Here is a 19,980-nt window from a genome sequence, read left to right as displayed (position 1 = left end):
GGAGGAAAAATTAGACAGACGCATGCTTCACTGTGTGGGGGAGATGAATGAACAGAGATGAGACAGGACTATTAGTTTGGAGAGAATGTTGGAAGAGGCTGTGACAAGAAACTGGGCTCTCCCCACTTTGGGGTGGCCTGGGGGTCATTCTGCTATGGTACGGACGGCATAGATGCTGGGGCCTGGGTGTGCCCTTCAGTTCTCCCGCCCTATTTTGTGACTCTGAGTATTTAGTACTTGGAGAGAGAAATTACAGGGAAGAAAAGGCACAGGAAGACATAACAGATTTTTTTTTCTCTTCCCCTATAGCAAAAAACCTTTAAAAAAAATGTCAGGAAACTTAATCCTGTGTTTCAGAAATTCTCCTAAATAGCATAATTTTCATATTAACTGCCTCATACTGGAAAAAAGCACTTTATATATATGTATATATAATATGCGATATACAGACACACACATATATGTATATATATGCATGTATACAACCTACATATATAATCTATGTATATACATAAATTATATATATACATATATAATCTATTTATGTATAATCTATTTATGTATATTTGGTGGTAGATTCAATGTGTTTCCTTGATTTTGTTTCGTAGTGAAAATTTTTCATTTGGATCGTGGGGAAAGCGTTGATTGTTTCCTGTTACTTCATTCCACTTTGTGACATGAAGCCCATCTTGTAATTTTTCCTTCCTGATGCAGTTACCCCTCAGACAAGTACCATTGAGGCAGAGCGAATGTTTGGAGCAGAATCTCCTTCCTGTCGTGTATCTGCATTTTAGGAAAATCCCTCCTTGCTCTGTTCCTTTCCTTATCAGTCTCATTTGCCAAAGATTTCCTATTTTATCAGCTTTTTTATCCCCCTTGGGTGGCTAAGGCTGAATCTTTCTAAGTTTAACTTGTTAATAATGATTTCCAAGAAGCTGTAATAACAGAATGAGTTTTTGATTTACTGTTGTAAATTTATTTTTGCCTAGGACAGACTCTAAGTCCAGTCTCCAGGTTTCTGGTTAGCAATCATGATGAAAATACAATATTCCATATTTCCTTACATTTTGTAGGCTTACAAATCCCATTTTCATAAATTGGTGTGATCGTTGTGACATCTCTGTAGCAAGGCCAGGTAGGTGATGTCATCCCAGGGTAGCAAATGGAAGGACCCAGGACCACGTGGTTCATAAGCAGCAGAGCTAAGCCCCAGGCCTCCATCCAGCTCTCTCTTTAACTTTGTCTCCCTTTCCTAAGTGCTGGTATGCTTTTGAGATAATTGTTTAAACTCTGTCTCTTCCCTCCTCTTGGCTGGCACTTGGCCAAAACCATAACCTTTCTTCTCATCTTAAGTTGTTTTTAAAAGTACTGATAGGCGGATGCAGTAATTAGTTCAGAGTTTGTCTGACCTTCAGTTATTCTTGTAGCCACTTAGGCAAATGCCTTTGCATTTGTAGCATTAAAACCAAGGTGAAGAATATGTTTGTGACTCTGGAGAATAAAAACTTGTTTATTGCCACAGCGACAGTGTCTTCAAATGAGTCTTAAGGTGGAATAATTCCCTCCTGATAGCATTGATTTGTTTCCTTGTTTGCCTCTTTCCTCTTCATTTTCTCTATCTCTAAAATGGGAACAGAAACACCTGCATCATAGAAGGTTAGAAATAATACCTAAAGAATTTAGCAAAACCCTTAACATGACATAGTAATGCGATAAGGTTACTTTCCTTCTCCCTTGAAAATAAATGTTGCAAGGAAGAATTGGTGAATGGGTAAAGCTTTAAAGCTGGTAGCAGGTCGGGCTCTCTAGAAAGCTCTGAGCTGGAGGTTAACTTGTGGGGTGTTTATCAGGGAGTGCTCTTGGGGTTCACGCCCATGGAGGGGAGTGGAAGGAAGCAGGACAGGACAGAGGGAGAAGTTGACCTGTGAGGCAGGCCCAATGACAGCCTTGGTCACTTGAGCTAGAGTGACCCTTCGGAGTAGTACCAAGCGGCAGCAGAAAGATCTGGCCCTCTTCCTCCCACCCGATCCGTCGCCAGATGCAGGCCACCCTGGGAGGGGAGCATGACCTCGGGCCAAGCAACTCTCTTCAGCTGACACAGTTCTGGAAGGGGGCTGGCAGCCAAGGGCCGCCTGGCCTAGTGCTCTCAGCAGCTGGGAGAATCAGTCACGCATTTCTGAAGAGGGATCTTGGCGTTGCGGCAGCCACCGCCGGACTTGATGTTTACCTTGAGTCCACATGGAAGTTCTGCAATCGCAATCCCTGAGAGAACTATCCTCTTAACAGTCAAGGACAGCAATACATTTTCAGGTGTGAAATGTCAGAAACGAATATATTTTATTCAGTGTGCTTGATTTCTAGTCACTTAGGCCAGAAGGGAGTCATGTGACATGTGTGGAGTCTGACCGTAGTAACTGTGGCGTAGGAATGGAATCCTGCTTGTCAGCGTGCCTACACTTGTGCCTCTCAGGTGTGTCTGCAAGGTGTACGAGGCCTGCAGGCACGGGCCGTTTCCAGAACAGAGCCAGATGCCAAGCTCATGGCAAGTTTGAGGATGAGAAGAAGGAGCACAGCATTTCTTTCATTTTCTTAGTTCATTTTTAGCATCACAGCAATATTCAGGAGCTACCATTCTATCTCCACCCTCACACTCTTTTCTCTCCTCTCCCTCTTCCCCCTTTTCTTTTTATTTACTTATTTGAGAGAGAGAGGAAGGGAGAAGCAGACTCCCCCCTGAGCAGGGAGCCTGACTCCAGCTCCATCCCAGGATCCTGGGACCATGACCTGAACCAAAAGCAGATGCTTAACTGAGCCACCCAGGTGTCCCCCTTCCACATTTGATCTGAATTTTTTCTTCAGTCTTTCTGGGCCATCTGCTTCCCCAGTCCTGCTGTCATACTGATAGCCAGCGTGGAGTCCCTTGAGGTTAGGAATGACCGCTTTGCTCCTAACTTGTGGAGGGGAAAGAGAGAAGAGGACCTGGGAGAAAGACAGTTCTGTCCTGTACTAGTGATGGTTCCAATAGAAATCTCCAGGTGACTTCTCTCTGCCCTCAAACCCAATTCCAGACAGCTATAAAGAAAGAAGAGTCTTAGATTAGGCCAGTATCTTGGTTTCCCCCCACCATACTGTATCTTTGCCTATAGGAGGATTTTACACATGTGTAGGGGAGGCGACCCCTTGTTTCCTTCCACAGTTCACCCTGGAAAGAATTTCTCATTAATCTCCTTTTCCTTTTTCTGTTTCTTCCAGCTCTTATCCAGGTCCTTCAGGAATCCTACTTCTTTCTCCACTTTTCCATTTGTGCTCCCCCTACCACCAGTGACACTCAAAACTGATAAACCTAAATGTAGATACGTCCATGACAAGCCAGAGCTGAAGGTACAATGTGAAATGAATGCAGACACAGGAAAGAACCAGTTTTAAATGTGCTCTGAGGAAGGGTTTCTTTAGCATGTCTACATGGTCAACACCTGCTCCATCATTGTCTTCTAACTGTCACTGCTGTGCGTCAAGATTTTACAACTGCTCATATCAACATGTTTAGTTGGTTTCTGGTGCAGTCATAGCACATTTTTTGTAGCCAAAAACAGCAGTTTCATTTTTGTATTAAATAGGATTCTGTGGTCTAGTCTCAGAATTTAAGAACAATAGCACCATGTTCTGTGTTGTAAATAGTCAGCTCACAAGTGACTTTCAGACCGCAACCTGCTCATGAGTCGGAGATCCTATTATTAGAAAGATGAAGCCCAAACTCTGACTTTGAGAGATGATTTTCCTTCCTTTTTTCTCAAGGGACAAAGCATTTTCATTATTTTTTTTACGTTATGTCCCATTCATCTTAGATTGTCAGCCCATAAAGGGCAAGGGGCAGCCTTTGCCAGGCTTGAATTGAATTGTGGTGAATAGAATCATGTAATTATTATTTGACAATGATGATGAACTTGTTATTGTCTGTGATACAGAGCTGCATGATTGACTTAGAGTAGCTTTTTAATATTTTTTTTCTATTTTTGCTTTTAAAAGTCATAGAACTCTGTGATTGAGTTTCTCTGTAGTGCTTAAGTTTTAAAATATGAATTTGTTTCTAGTATGAGCAAACAGATCATTGAAACTAAGGTATGAGTCCCTACCTCACAGAATTGCTTTCTTTTTATCTTCTTCATAGAAAATACTTCTGAGTCTATATGAGGATGTTTCTCACAGCCATTTAATTTCAAACGAATTGTCAATAGGTACTAAACAGAGTATTGGTATATAAAGTAATAACAGGAGTGATAATAGGCAGCGATTTATGGTATCAAATGTACACTCCTGTATGGCCTTAGAATACAGAGGCTAGCATATCAGCAGGAAGTAGTCAGGTCATCCTGTCTATTAATGACCATGGCTTTCAAGATGATTATGCTCTGCATTTAACATTTTGATCTTACGTATTTTTTTTTTAAAGATTTTATTTATTTATTTGACAGAGATAGAGACAGCCAGCAAGAGAGGGAACACAAGCAGGGGGAGTGGGAGAGGAAGAAGCAGGCTCATAGCGGAGGAGCCTGACGTGGGGCTCGATCCCATAACGCCGGGATCACGCCCTGAGCCGAAGGCAGACGCTTAACCGCTGTGCCACCCAGGCGCCCCTGATCTTACGTATTTTTAAAAGACCTGATTATAACTTCAGTTTATATGCATGTTTGTTAATCCAAATAATGTTTTTTACATAATAGCAAGTGGGCAGAGATGAACACAATACCATACAGTAGTTTATATGTGCTGTTTAAAATTATACTCTCAAGGCTCATGACTGAAACAATAGTATTGGCCCTTTACATTTTCAGTTCTGTGAAGAGTTCATTTTCTGTGATCTTTTCTGTAACTACTAAAGTCGTTCAGTTTATAAGAAAACAAAAGGGAATCAAGGGATCAAGACAGTGTGTGGTCACGTATCCCAGGGGAAAAATGCCCCTGGAAAGTAGACACTGAAGACTTTTGTGTGAAGGCATAGCCTCTTTAGAATAACTGGGGACAAAGTAGATTTTCAGCTATTTGTTAAAAAGTCTTGTTTCGTGCAAAAATGCCTGAAGGACTTATAGGGATTTAGTTGGAAAGTTGTATCCACAATGGAATCTAAAAGTAACATATAGTGTATTTGATGGAATTGCAAATTGAGGTTTTGTGAAAGCCTATGTTATCTTGTGAATCTTTGCTTTGCTAAACCATTTTGCTTAATTTATGATACATCACATGCTACCACTAATAAACATGAGCCATTCCTTTTTTCCAGTCTTTTGCTTTTTTGCCAGAACTGCCTTTCCCTTTCAACTTTCTTTTTCATAACCTGAAGCATAAATTGTATAGCATTCATCCATCCATTGACAAGTTTAGTACTCTGCAAGGTGGAGTTACTTGTGTAACTCAAAGATTGAAAATGGCTTGCCATTTTAGAGGGTAAAGTTCAAAGTCATGCCTGAACCATATCTTGAAAAAGTGCCACTCTCTAATGTGATCTGCAGTTTAATACTTACTTTTAGGTGTTCTCAGGTATAAGAGGTGACCCTAACATTCTGTGAATCTCTAAAACCTGGATGCCATTTTTAAGTGGTTTCGTTTATTCCGTGTGTGTTCATTCTCCATTTCTGTACTCAGACACTCATATACTGGGTCTTGAAGATGAATTAGAAATAGTTCATGTTCTCAAATAGACACAGATAAATAAAGTGGTAAAATATTATGGGGTGCCTCACCCAATTTAAAGTGTGGTCAGAGTACCCTTGGAGCACAGAGAGTAATTGATTCCACTTGAAGCAAGGATGAGGAAAGGTAGCATCAGGAAATCAAAAGAGCTTACCTTGGAGCTGGAATTTAAACTAAGGCTATTTGGCAGTTCCCAGCGTATAAGTGATGGGATAGGCAACCCCCCAAAAGGGAATAATATGTGTAAAGGCATGGAGGCCTGCAAGAGAGAGCTTGCTGTGATTTGGGATATGACTGAGCAGAGAACACCTTGTCTACCTCCTCTGTTTTATAGAGGAGGCATCTGAAGCCCAGTGAGATTGAGAACTTATTAGCATGTTTTTATTAGTTTTCAAATATTATATAGCTGATGAGTAAAATCAGCATTCACCCATATAGACTGCTTGGAATTAGAAATGAGGTGATACACAGATAGAACCCAGACAAACTGTCATCCCACTTTCAGCAACTCCTATGAAAGCATGAGTTGTCACAGGTAATGTAGTTTGGATCTTAAACAATTTGAGTCCTCTCTAAAAATAGCTTGCCAATAATAAGAAACCTGCCTGTTTAAGATCAGAGTATTTAGCAACTGTGAGCATACTCTCATTCCTTCCCTTGGCGATGATTTACTGAGCTCAGATGGAGACTAAGCTCTGTGCTGAATTGGGTATACATTGAGGAGCTAAAACCAACACAGACCTTACATTTGTGGAGCTTAACGGTTTATTGCAGGAGATATTCCAAAATGTGCACAAATAAGGAGTGTGGTTGGGTAGTCTATGTTGCTACGAGTGCATGTGGTTGGGCTGAGGGGATGTGCGTCAAGGAAGGCTGCCCTACAAGTGTCTGACCACTGAACTCATATCTGTAGGAGGAAAATGGCCTCGCTTTGCAAGGAGTGAAAGAAGAATCTTTGCAGGAGGTCAGCCATGCACGAGTCCAGCGTGTGAGGGAGTATGGTAACCAAAGTATTGATAGAAGATCTTTGTAACTGGAGTACGGAAAGATACCTAAGAGTGGAGATAACTAAGGATTGTATGAGCTAAATGGCAACATGAAAGAAGAGAAAAACAATTAGCCTGATCAAGCTCTTGTCCAGTACTACACAATATATTTAACCAACCACCTTTTAGTACAAAAGAAATAGAAATCTAATGGAAGAAATACAGTCATTTTCCTGATGCTACATACAGAAACATAAAAAACAACAAAAACCTCACAAAACCTTAAGCCCAAAGATGACAGACTCAAAGGTAGCTAGTGGCATTGTGGACATTGTTGAGGAAGGACAGCCAGGGAGACACCCAGAAGGCTTCACATTGGCCCTGTGGGGGGATACAGAGAGATCCACCTAGTAATAGCAGGATAAAGCAGGACTGTCAATAGAAGAATACGTTAGACTAACATTTCAGAATATGTGATTGGGAGAGAGAAGATAGCTTAGATTTGGTTAGAGGATGAGGGGAGATAATGGATTCAGCTGCAGGTATGCCAAGTTTTAGGTGCTTAGACATCTGAACAGAGATACAGCAGTTGCAGGTTTGTGTCAGATTCTCAGGGCACACATCACAACTGGAGAGAGACTTAGCAAACCATTTGTCAACAGGTGATTCCAGAAGTCTTGGGACTCTCTCCAAAGAGGAAGAATGTATATGGATAGAACGAAAAAGTACAGTTTAAATAACTGAAGTATTTATTAAAGACTAGAATGTCCCAAAGAATGTAGTGAGTTATTTCTGATAGGCGCCTTATTTAACCCTCCAGTACCTTTTGTAGTTCTTTTATTGTTACCCCCACTTGCCTGATGAGGTGACGCAGATTTTGAGAGGTTATCTTGACTAAAGTCACACAGCTAATAATTGTTAAGTCCTGGGCTCAAACTCATGTCTCATGATGCCAAGTTTGATGCTATTGTCCTCACCCCAGCCTTGACGCTTCAGCATCTTGGGCATGCAGGATGACACCAACATTTAAGAAGAGGGCTAAGAAAAGAAGGTCTACAGAAGAAGGTATGGTTTAAGAGAAGATAGGTTCCTGAAAGTGATACGCATGTGGTCACAGTGAAGGGACGGTGACTTCAGTAGAGCAGTTTCAGAGCACAATGGAGGCTGGTTTGAGTGGTCCGATGCATGAAGGGAGGAGGAAGACATGAAGTCCATGAATGGTACTGCTGTGTTCAAGGAGGTGATGAGGGCTAGGAGAGAGCATGCAGCCTTGGGAGGTACAAGGGCATTTATGAGTGGTCAGAGCTTATATAGAGAGCTGCGTCGGGGAGTCCATGCACTTAGATCTCGAAGAGGAGCAGTGTGGAACCACTAGGCTTGTGAGTGCTCAGGCTAACTTCATGAATGTAGAAAGGTAATTCTGGGTGCAAGCTTGCTCTGAAGTCTTTTAAACTGTAATCAGTCTACTGTCTGTTCAGTTGTGATCCCTTACAAGAAGTGGTTTCTGAAAGTTATTTGAGATAATCTGTCAAGATACACAGACCCTGGATTATTTTTTGAGCAGACATCTTGTAGCACGTCAGTATGAGGTTATATGGTAATAATGGTCACAGTTAGAGAATGACATCACGAATTAGTGCTTGTCTAAAATGTTCTAACTTGGTTACTCTACAGTTATTTTCATCCATCTCATTTACTATGGGTTATGTTTTCTGTCCTGTCTTTCGATCTCTACTGTTAATTTTGTTTCGAGATTAGGAAAGGGCTTTAGACCTCTCTAAAAGCACATTACTTATCAGCATGTCCTGATTTTTGACAGATTCATGTGTTTCTTCAACCTTTTAAAATACATTCACAACAGTAGTAATAATTTATTTTGGGGATTGGGGTTGTATCTAAACCTCACTATCTGACATGGAATTATAAAATTCACTTCCAAAATTTTGGTCTTTTAAAAATTGCTCAAAGCATTTACTATCATTTTTTTAAAAACGTAGATTGCAAGTTGATTACAGTGCAATGTATTGAGCTGGAGATATTTCATGTATTGAGGTGCATTTTTGTTATTTCCCCATCCTTGTCTCCTTTTTGACTCAGGATTACTCTCCTGGGGAGAATCATTGTGGTTCATTCTCTCTGTAACTCCTTGAGGTACCCAGAGATGACTAACCAGTACACACTTTATCTGGTTTTAACATCCTAGTCCTGCCTAGCCCTGTGAAAGGTTTCAGAAGCCAGTCAGTCTATAACCACTTGGTAACTAAATGGTGACACCCTACCCACACCCCCGGACACACACACCCTGTTCCCAGAGAGTTAAGGCATATGGGAATTGTCATGGTGGCTGTGTGCTTAATCCTAGGGGAGGAGTCTAGTCATGACTAAATAAAATGTTACTATTGATTACTACTCAAGAAGACTGCTCTTATGCCACGTACTTGGCTAAGCCCTGGGGACATACTAGCAAGTAAATAGATGCAGTCTCTTTTCCTGAGGAGCTTACAGTCTAGGGAAAAAGCAATCTCCTTCAAGCAACAGAGTACAAAGGTAAATCAACCTGAACAGCAAATAGGATACGTATTCCTCATTTGTTAGTGAATACATATTTATTGAGTAACTACTGTGGGCAAGGCATCTGGATGAAGAGTAAATATAGCAATAAGCAGGAGTGGCACAGAGCTTGTCGGGAAGTAACCTTGTCACATAGGTTATTGAGTGATACTCTTGATATTTTGTATTATTTTAGTAAATTCCATATCTTTAAAATTCATGTTTATAACACTTATTTGACCCAGAAGTTGGCAAAGTATATAAACTTTAAGATTGACTCTCTTCAAAAATATATAAAATTTAAATATGACAGCAGGTTTTAGCTCTCCAAGTGTACTTCCTCTTCACATTCGTTTTTCCTAGTCAGTAACAGTTAATAGTAAGCAGTATAACTGATATGATTATCTTCATATATTCTATAACATCTTTTACAGTTATTGCCAGTTTTCGAGGAACTGTCCCGTATGGCCTGTCATTGGAAATTGGAGATACAGTTCAGATCCTGGAGAAATGTGATGGTAAGTGGGCTCGTGATGATTGTTTGAGGTTGTATAACCAACCTCCTCACCATTGGACGGCTCATAATGTTTACAAATTCTGTCCTTCTATTAATTTGTGGGATTTTTCCAGTGGTCACTGTGAACTGTTTTTGACAAAACTTGTTTTTTGCATATTCAGTGTTTGCTTATGGAAAAGCATCATTTGCTGTTTCTAAGCTGATATATTTTTCCTAATATTATTTCCTTATATTCACTAGATGCCAACATAGTAAGCATTAGAGGCTTCTGTATTTGTGGGAGTTCATGACTCAGTGCCACGTAGGTCCCTCAGGACAGGAGGAAACAGAGATCCAGAGCAGAAGTGGCTTCTCCAAGGTTAGGTAATCAGATGCCTTGGGGAGGACTCCTGCCAAGGCCAGCTCTGCTCTAGGCCCGTAGTCTTCTTCCCTGCCACCCCCAAACTTGAACTAAAGTTATTCAATGCATATGAAGTATTAGTGGAATATGTTGTAAGTATTTTATGATTATTAATTTATGCAGCATGTAACTCATTAATCAAGATACTTAATATGTTGTCAAATATTTCCATTCCTGTTTCATAAAACATCCTTAAGCTTTCTTATTTAAAAAGATCCCAGTTGAAATGATTACTCTTTTTTTTTTCTCATTAATGAGATGACCACATTTTAAAGCCCTATCAGTATATCCAAAAGTTCCCATTTTCCTCCTGAAATGTTGTTCTTAATAGGAATTTATAATGTGATAACATTCTATCACGTCAAGAGTCATTAAACTGTGTTCCTCCAAACAGCGCTGTTAAATTTACTTAGAACCTCACATTAAATGGTGGTGATACATGGACATTTATTCTGTCTGCTGTAAATGATATCTTTAAAAATATAATGAGGTCTTCCATGTTATTGCCAGATGTATTTTATTTATATTTTGTGTACAGTAAATATAAAATGTTTTGAATTGGTACATGAAGTGGGCTCCATAGGTAATGGAAGCTGTTTTGTAACCCAAAAACCTTTCTCTGCAATATAATTGGACAGAGACCTCTCTATGAGACTTTTGCAGTTCTCAAAAAGTTTTGGTTTCTGTTTAAATAATTATTTATGAATGGATATATTTCTTGGATGTGTCTTTAAGGGATCATATTAATCCTGAGATAGACAGTTTCTGCTCAATTCATTTTGCTTTCTTCAGACTGATTTTAAAGCTGTTAGGAATGGCATTTTATAATATAAGGAACAAAATATATTTAAATATTTATATTTAATATATAAATTTTATATAAGTATATAAATTTTATATAAATATATTATATAAATATTTAATGTTTAAATACAGTGTTCAAATATTTCTTTTTAAAAATTCAATTAATCAAAAAAGTCCAATTCAACAATATAGTTGTTACATGGTAAAGTAATTTCTTACCAATAAACAATGGTTTCATGCTTGAAGAAACTACAAGTTGAAAATAATACATTTATGGGGGATATATATTCACCATACATTTTCATATGTGTGTGTGTGTATATATATATATATATATATACCTTACACTTGTTTTAAATGATAAAAAAATACATTCGTCTTTCAGGATAGTGCTGTAAAATATTGATTCAGAGTTGCTTGGAGGTTTAGTCATAGGTGTTCTACAGAAGAAAAGTTAGGGTGAGCTCAGGTGGTAGGACATTTTGCTGATAAGAGTACCCATCACTTTTCTTGATGGATGATACCAGATTTCCCTCTTTTTATGCTATCAGAGTGATCCTAACCCTAGATGATGGGCTCAAGGATGTGCAGATTTACTCGATGACTGTTGGCTGATCCCTAACTATACTCTGGTGATAGAGTCAGGGCCTTATAGTCAGGCACAGAGAAATTGGAAACATATTAAATCTTGTGCAGATTCTTGAATTTCCCTGAGACATAATGTAGCCTTTTATAAAATGTGGAGAAACTATGCTCACTTAAATTAACTTGACCAAAATAAAATAATCTGATAAGTAGAAAAGCCAGAATTTAAGCCCAGTGCTCTGATTCCAAACCCTGTACTTGCATTATGCATGTTTCTATTTTTCATGTAAATTTCCATTACGATTTTTTAAACAGTTTATTAATAGAATATTTAAACTAGTAGTCACTTGAGCTATAGTCTAGCCCAATCCCACTCCCATCTTGTTCATACACAGAATATTTATTTGTAGGGTAAAATTCCATCAGTAAAGGACAGATTTATTTGTAATCATTTCTTTTCTTTAAAATATTACAGTGGTTTATCAAAATAATGACCATGATTATTTCTCCACAGGCTGGTACAGAGGATTTGCCTTAAAAAACCCAAATGTCAAGGTAATAAAAAATATTACTTGAAATCATAACTATGGGATTTTTTAAAAAGTCATTTTATTTCATTTTACAACTGAAATTACAGTTGGGACTCTTAGTTGAAATGCCAAATGGCAATACAGATTTTCATAATTTTGAAATTCCTTTGAACTTGGATTATCATTGAGACATCCTACTCAAATGATAATCCTACGTAGCTCTTCCAGTTTGTACAGAGAAGACCTTAATCTCATTATAGATAAACAAAATCTTTTTGAAGTGTTAGTTTAGCAGAGAGTGAAATTAAAATTCAAGCAGGGGAAATAGATATTCCAAAAGAAAAATTGAATAGAGGTATTTAATCTTCTAGTTTTCTGTGATATCATTGTAAAAGAGTGGTGTGGATAAACACATTGATTTCAGCAGCTTAGTAAGATTCCCTTTTGGGTTTGGGCAGGTGAAGCATGGGGAAACCATATTATAAAGATCTCCCTGTTCTTACCATTCCAGGCAGAAACTAAGACTCATTATCATGTATATGTGTATATACATCCTCAGGAATTACAGTAGGAAGTCGTATGATTTTTGTGTTACTTTTCATTTGTATACTTTATGACTTTGACACTCATCCTTACTATTTATTATCTGTGTTTGCTTTATTCTAATCTCTCCAACTTTCATCCATACTTCCCACATTCTGTGTTATTCTCTTCCGTGTCATGTTCATTTTTTGGTTTAATTCTGGCTTTATTAGGATTGTAGATAAGACATTGTATCATTTCGTATTCTCAGAATATACTGCAAGTAATCTAAGTAGATAAGACATTGTATCATTTCGTATTCTCAGAATATACTGCAAGTAATCTAAATTCTTCTGCCTTTTTGCTTAAATATACCTTCTTCTGGATCATCCAGCTATGTTTAATAACTGTATTTCATTTATTTTTGGTCATTCTAAAGGAGAGCCTGAGGGACAAAAGAGTGTAGAAATTAAATTTTTTAAAATACTTTAGCCCTCATTTAAAGTTATTTTTGGACATCTGCAAGGCACATGCAAATGTAGCTTCAGTATTTAATTATTCATTTAGAATAATTGAAAAAATATATTAGGGCTTATTTCTGCCACTCTTCTAACCTCAAGTTCTGACTTCTTCTCATTAATTATAATTACTCTGTTAATCCCACTTTATTGAGTTAAATTTTGAAGAAAACAACATATTTTTTAACATGTGTGTCTGTTTACTACTGTCATATGTACAGAATTTGCTTATTAAATTTTATGTTATCCTTGGATCCACAATGGCGATAATGTATTCAAATGACATTTGCTTTCCTAAATATTTAATTGAATTTGTCATTTGATGATATATCAGAAATCATTCAGAGGATATTGTCACTTAATGGACAATAAAATTGATGCTAATTTTTTTTATGTTGTTTCTTTCAACTTCCGATTTAGAACAAAGGAACAATTTCCTTCTCCTGTCTTTTCTGTACAATAAAAAGCTTTAAGCTAGCATGCTGTCTTTTGTTTAATTTTTATTCCATCAGAATGCAGCCTGGTGATTAATTGCTGCTGTGTTTTCATCAAAGGTCTAACATAACACATAATATTTGTATTGTCTTCCAATTCATAGTGGTGTTTGTGTGTGTGTGTGTGTGTGTGTGTGTGTGTGTGTGTATTTTAAAAGAGACATGAGTGTTTTAGGGAGAAGAAAAGGAACAACTACCAAAACAAACAAAAACTAATACAATATTAAAAACCTATGCAGCATTTTAAAAATTCTTATTCAGTGTAACATGCTTTCTGTTCTATGCAGAATTCCTGAAAATTTAAAAATTTTCTGTTTTATAAAGAATATACTTTTGAGTGGGATTTAATTTTTTTTTAAATTCTATGTTAGAGAATCCCTGAATTTGTAAACTCGTGAATGGTAGGCATAAAAAGAAGGGATCCAGGGTTGTTATAGGTGTTGTTCTTCCCTATTCCTGGTACTGTTATGGTTGTATGACTGTATTTTATACGCATGACTGTTGAAAGCACCCCCGCCTTATCAGTCAGCTAGCACCATAACCTCCTGTTTTCTCCCACAGGGTATCTTTCCTTCCAGCTACGTTCACTTGAAAAATGCCTGTGTGAAGAACAAAGGGTAAGAAACGAGTTTTATTAATAGTGAGAGGATTTTCACGGAACCGTTGCTTATTTGAGAATTTGAAAGGCCTTGTAATTGTCTTGACAAATGAACTCTGGGAGATCATGCCACGGTCTGTGTGGTTGGGTAAAGGTGGATCACACTAAGGCAGTTGGGGGAGAAGATGCGATACCTTCTGCCGCGTGTGCCGGACTGGGGGAGAATCTGGGGCATCACAGGTCTCTCATTGTCCACAGATCATGGATCAGCCTAATCTGAAGCAGAAGGAGTTGGTTCTTTTTGGTTTCCTGCTGTATAGAGAAGCATGGCAGTCGACCCATGGAGTGCTGAGTCATGTCTCAAACCCCAGGAATTTCCTAGATTTACCACTGATTAGAAGCAGCCAAGTCTGACTGTTTTTTCCTAATTGGGGATCATACCATATCCTTGTGTGACCACTTCACAAAGCCACCCTTCTATTTTAGGGAATGGCATTTCTGTTCTTTGTTTGATTGAGCTCATTGATCACCTAAGATTTCTCATACGTTTTAGAAGTTTTTCCAGTCTATTTCCAAAAGGCCTTGAAGTAGCTGTCAGGATAACAGATCATTCAAATAAAATACCATAGTATAAAACAGTAGAATTTGCTTATTTTAAGTGGTTATCATGAGCAGATCATTCATTATAAGTGGGCCGTGGATTTGGACCCAAATGTTAGCTGCCAGTGTCACAAGGAATACACCCTGGACCACTGAATGATTGTCATTTTATGACCAAAAAAAGTACAGCTTCGGCCATAAAAATTACATTTGTCTTCAAATAGAAAAAATAGCAGTTTATTTGAATTACTAAAGCACATTTTAAATCCTAGTAAATGAGATCTTCAAACTTGAGTTTTACCAAAAAAGTTCCAAGGATGCTATTTAAATGGATGATTCTTATATCCACTCTCTATAAAGGTAAAGTATTAATCTTAGTTCATTGAAATAACTTCTGCAGGTGGGTGAGAGTCTATGGTATAAATACCCTGAGAGTTACCTACATGGATAAAACTCTAGGAGATCTTTAGACTGTATATCCATACACACACACACACACACACAGACATATACACTACTTTAAACAATATTACTATCAGTAGTAGTAGCAGAAGTAATTATTTAAAATAGTAGATTAAAAACATGATGATTCTAATATGAATAATTACTACTGTTACTACCGTTTTAATAAATGTGTGTCCTTTGGGAAGGTTGTGCAGCTGTAACCCACCAGGAATGAGTCAAGTAGAGTTATCAGTCCTGCAGTTCTCCTACCAGGCTCACTCTGACACTGTCCAGCTCCCCTCAAGTAAACCAGAGGAAACTCTAGAAGGTACTTAGGCCATAGGCTCACTCTTTGTTCTGACCTTTCTGCTCTAGTGATCTGTGCTGGGCAGTGTGGAAACCCCAAGGTCTCTACCCTGACCCTTAAAGTGTTCACCTGGGTAGACCCGTGCAACCAGTTCTCTTTGCTGCCTGTGCTCCAAGCCCAGCCCTACCCCTTTAACTCTGCAGAGCAAAGGACCTCTAGGCCCCCACTGTACCCCGGAGCAAGGGAAATAGAGGATGCTAGCAAAGATGATGTCAAGCATCATCCCACCCAGTGGAAGTCCTCCCTCTCAAAGCAGATTGGGGTGGGTCATTATCAAAACAAGTGCCTTCTTTTATTGATTTATTTTTGTCCTAGGCAGTAACTGGTATGTATCTGGCCCCCGTCCTTGAGCCCGAGGAAGTTTAAATAAGGCTAAAGATGTCTCAAACTTTAGTTGTTTTAGTTTGAAACTTGGTTGTGGGTTCCCCATGTGACACAGGGCATCATGAACATTAAGTAGCAGGAGAACGTTGAGGATAGAACCCACATTTATTTTCTTAAAAAGAAAAAAAATATTGGAATTGATTGAGACCCTAGATTCTAGGACTATTAACTGGAAGAAAAACTTGAGCCTGAAGACATTTGAGAACACATATTACCAGGTGATTGCGTTCCCAAAGAGGAACTTCTTTGGGATTTTGATGTTAAACTCTCTTATTTTAAGACCGGCAGCCTGATGGCCCACCAGGATGAAGTAGCTGCAAAGTATATCTCAGAATAATTGAATAAAATGTGATTTCAGGGACCACCACTTACAACTGTTTGAACATTGACTTTGGTTTTGGTGTGATTAAGAGGAAACAGCTGCCTCACCGAAAATGGCGATTTTGTAAAGCTTCTTAAAAATTTACATTTTGGTTGAACAAACCCCAAATCAACTTCTCACAGATTGAATTGCCTTTTTGTTCGTTCCTGGGTCTTCAGAGCATTGGAGGGCTGATGGGGGTCCTTAAATTAAATTATGGTTTATGAACAACGAGGCCACTTCTGTAGTGTTTAATTGCTGCTTGAGGTCATGCCACTTTTTAAATGTTAAGTAGGTTGTCGAGTTGTCCTGGAAATTCATTGTTCCCTTCGTGACCTTACACCTGATCATTTTATAATCTCTGTCTCCAAATATTCATCATTTAAATTGCAACAGCTGCTTCAAAAGCAAAATCAAGCCACTACCATTTGAAAATGTCACACGTAGACTTGATAAAAGGTTCTGTATATGTTGCAGTTCATATATTACTGTTTACTTTTATTTCTAGTTTTAAATCCCACTTTTACATTTTCAGCTGTGTTTAAGCTCTAGAAAGAAGGGAAATAGTCACAGAGCAAGTATTTTAGCAGCACTATGCAATGAGGAAATGAGGCTCTGTTGGTGAAGATTTTAGTTCTCTTACTTGCTGTCAAGAAGACTTTACAAAAGACAATTATACACCCTTTGGATAGAACATCACAAAAGAACTACAGAGCAGTTATTAGCCTCATGCTAAGAAGTAATTTTCCCTTGATCATCTAGACAACCTGGTTTGGTGTCTAAAATGCTGTTACCTTGTACATATTAGATGTTGTCCTCGAAAAAATGCATACTCAAATGTTAAGAAAATAATTCCCATCAAATAGCTGGTAGCATTCTTTTCAGAAGCTGTAGTGATAATAGCCACTTAAGAATTTTAACCTGCACACGAACTGAAAAGAATTTGAAAAAAGAAATTCCAGATGAGGAAAAAGGTTGTCGTACGTCAAAGATCGACACGAAGATAAAGGATATCTGGGTTTTCTTTTTGTCCATAGCTTCATGTATCTTCTCAATGTCAGGACCACTTACATACCCTAGGAGGTGTTCGTATGAATGCTTTCCAAGTGTAGTGTTTCACTTTAAGAGAAGAAACAGGAAGGATATATGACCCTAATTGTAGAGAGGAACATTGCACAATGGATATTCAAACATCTGTGATAGCAAATCTTTTAAGTTCGATGATGCATGATAACATTACTAATATACTAATCGTTTTTCATGGTCCCATTTACAAATAGTGAAGTGTTAATAAGATCAAGTGATGTTTTAATCTGTACCTCAGCGTCTAGGTACTTCTAACACTGAAGTTGGTTTGGATGTTTGCAGCCATAATATCCTGATCATTGAACAAGTTTGCTACTCCCCTTGAGTCCTATGGTCATAGCACTTGAAAAGCAAAAGCTATCTCAGTTTTTTTTTTTTTAATTTTATTTTATTATATTGTGTTAATCACCATACAGTACATCCCCAGATTCCGATGTAAAGTTTGATGCTTCATTAGTTGCGTATAACACCCAGTGCACCATGCAATACGTGCCCTCCCTACTACCCATCACCAGGCTATCCCCTTCCCCCACCCCCTCCCCTCTGAAGTCCTCAGTTTGCCTCTCACAGTCCATAGTCTCTCATGTTTCATTCCCCCCTCTGATTACCCCCCTTTTCTTTATCCCTTTCTTCCCCTACCGATCCTCCTAGTTCTTATGTTCCATAGATGAGAGAAATCATATGATAATTGTCTTTCTCTGCTTGACTTATTTCACTTAGCATTATCTCCTCCAGTGCCGTCCATGTTGCAGCAAATGTTGAGAATTCGTTCTTTCTGATAGCTGAGTAATATTCCATTGTATATATGGACCACAGCTTCTTAATCCAGTCATCTGTTGAAGGGCATCTCGGCTCCTTCCATGATTTGGCTATTGTGGACAATGCAGCTATGAACATTGGGGTGCATATGGCCCTTCTCTTTACTACGTCTGTATCTTTGGGGTAAACACCCAGTAGTGCAATGGCTGGGTCATAGGGTAGTTCAATTTTTAACTTTTTAAGGGACCTCCACACTGTTTTCCAGAGTGGCTGTACCAACTTGCATTCCCACCAACAATGTAGGAGGGATCCCCTTTCTCCACATCCTCTCCAACAATTGTTGTTTCTTGCCTTGTCTATCTTTGCCATTCTAACTGGCGTAAGGTGGTATCTCAGTGTGGTTTTGATTTGAATTTCCCTGATGGCTAATGATTTTGAACATTTTTTCATGTGTCTGTTAGCCATTTGTATGTCTTCATTGGAAAAGTGTCTGTTCATATCTTCTGCCCATTTTATGATTTGTTTATTTGTTTCTCGTGTATTGAGTTTGAGAAGTTCTTTGTAGATCTTGGATACCAGTCCTTTATCTGTGGTGTCCTTTGCAAATATATTCTCCCATTCCGTGGGCTGTCTCTTAGTTTTTTTGACTGTTTCCTTGGCTGTGCAGAAGCTCTTTATCCTGATAAAGTCCCATAAGTTCATTTTATCTTTTATTTCTCTTGCCTTTGGAGATGTGTCGTGAAAAAGGTTGCTCTGGCCGATGTCATAGAAGTTGTTGCCTATGTTCTCCTCTAGAATTTTGATGGATTCCTGTCTCACATTGAGGTCTTTCATCCATTTGGAGTTTATTTTTGTGTATGGTGTGAGAGAGTGGTCAAGTTTCATTCTTTTGCATGTAGCTGTCCAATTTTCCCAGCACCATTTATTGAAGAGACTGTCTTTTTTCCACCGGATGTTTTTTCCTGCTTTATCAAAGATTAGTTGCCCAAAGAGCCGAGGGTCCATTTCTGGGTTCTCTATTCTGTTCCATTGGTCGATGTGTCTGTTTTTGTGCCAGTACCATGCTGTCTTTGTGATCACAGCTTTGTAGTACAGCTCGAAATCCGGCATTGTGATGCCCCCAGCTTTGTTTTTCCTTTTCAACAATTCCTTGGAGATTCTGGGCCTTTTCTGGTTCCATACAAATTTAAGGACTATTTGTTCCAGTTCTTTGAAAAATGTCCTCGGTATTTTGATCGGGATAGCATTGAAAGCTATCTCAGTTTATGCAGGCTCGGTGATCTCATGTTACATGAAGGCTTTTGGGCTTGGGAGGTTAAATGAGTTGTTCTTAAGTGGTCACATTGTGGCTGGAGCAGAAGTCTTCTGATATTGCTGCTTCTCACCACACTCCTCAAACTTGGTGTGGATGAAGTGGCCGGTCCTTTGGTATTGTACTGCCATGACCCACATCACATTCCTCACACAGGTCTCTCATCAGATCCTCATTACTGGCTGCAGAACCCAAAATAAGAGGCAGTTTCCTTTCCCACCTATATCTTTCAGAGGATTTAAAAGAAAATTGTTATCTATGATACTTGCATGTAGACTTTGTTTTTCTCTTTTAATTTCACAGACAATTTGAAATGGTTATTCCCACTGAAGACTCCGTTATAACAGAAATGACATCAACATTAAGAGACTGGGGAACCATGTGGAAACAGCTCTATGTGGTAAGTAACTTTTTAATGGCATAATTTTTTGGATAGAGAATTATTTTAAGAAATATTTGAATAGGAGTCAGCATT

General features: G+C 38.4%; 1 protein-coding gene across 4 annotated transcripts in view; it reads left to right on the top strand.

Moving 5' to 3' along the window:
• The window catches only part of DOCK4 (dedicator of cytokinesis 4), a 412,699-nt gene that overhangs the window by 168,501 nt on the left and 224,218 nt on the right, over positions 1 to 19,980 (top strand). For all 4 annotated transcript variants that reach the window (XM_034670756.1, XM_034670760.1, XM_034670743.1 and 1 more), the window contains exons 2-5: positions 9,659 to 9,742; positions 12,045 to 12,085; positions 14,156 to 14,211; positions 19,809 to 19,905. In XM_034670756.1, coding sequence (XP_034526647.1) covers positions 9,659 to 9,742; positions 12,045 to 12,085; positions 14,156 to 14,211; positions 19,809 to 19,905 — 278 coding nt within the window. The remainder of the gene's footprint in view (positions 1 to 9,658; positions 9,743 to 12,044; positions 12,086 to 14,155; positions 14,212 to 19,808; positions 19,906 to 19,980) is intronic.

The sequence above is a fragment of the Ailuropoda melanoleuca genome, chromosome 1 (genome assembly GCF_002007445.2).
Source record: "Ailuropoda melanoleuca isolate Jingjing chromosome 1, ASM200744v2, whole genome shotgun sequence".
Classification (NCBI taxonomy): Eukaryota; Metazoa; Chordata; class Mammalia; order Carnivora; family Ursidae; genus Ailuropoda; species Ailuropoda melanoleuca.
The sequence above is the reverse complement of the archived record's forward strand: the minus strand, read 5'-3'. Positions and strand labels throughout refer to the sequence as shown.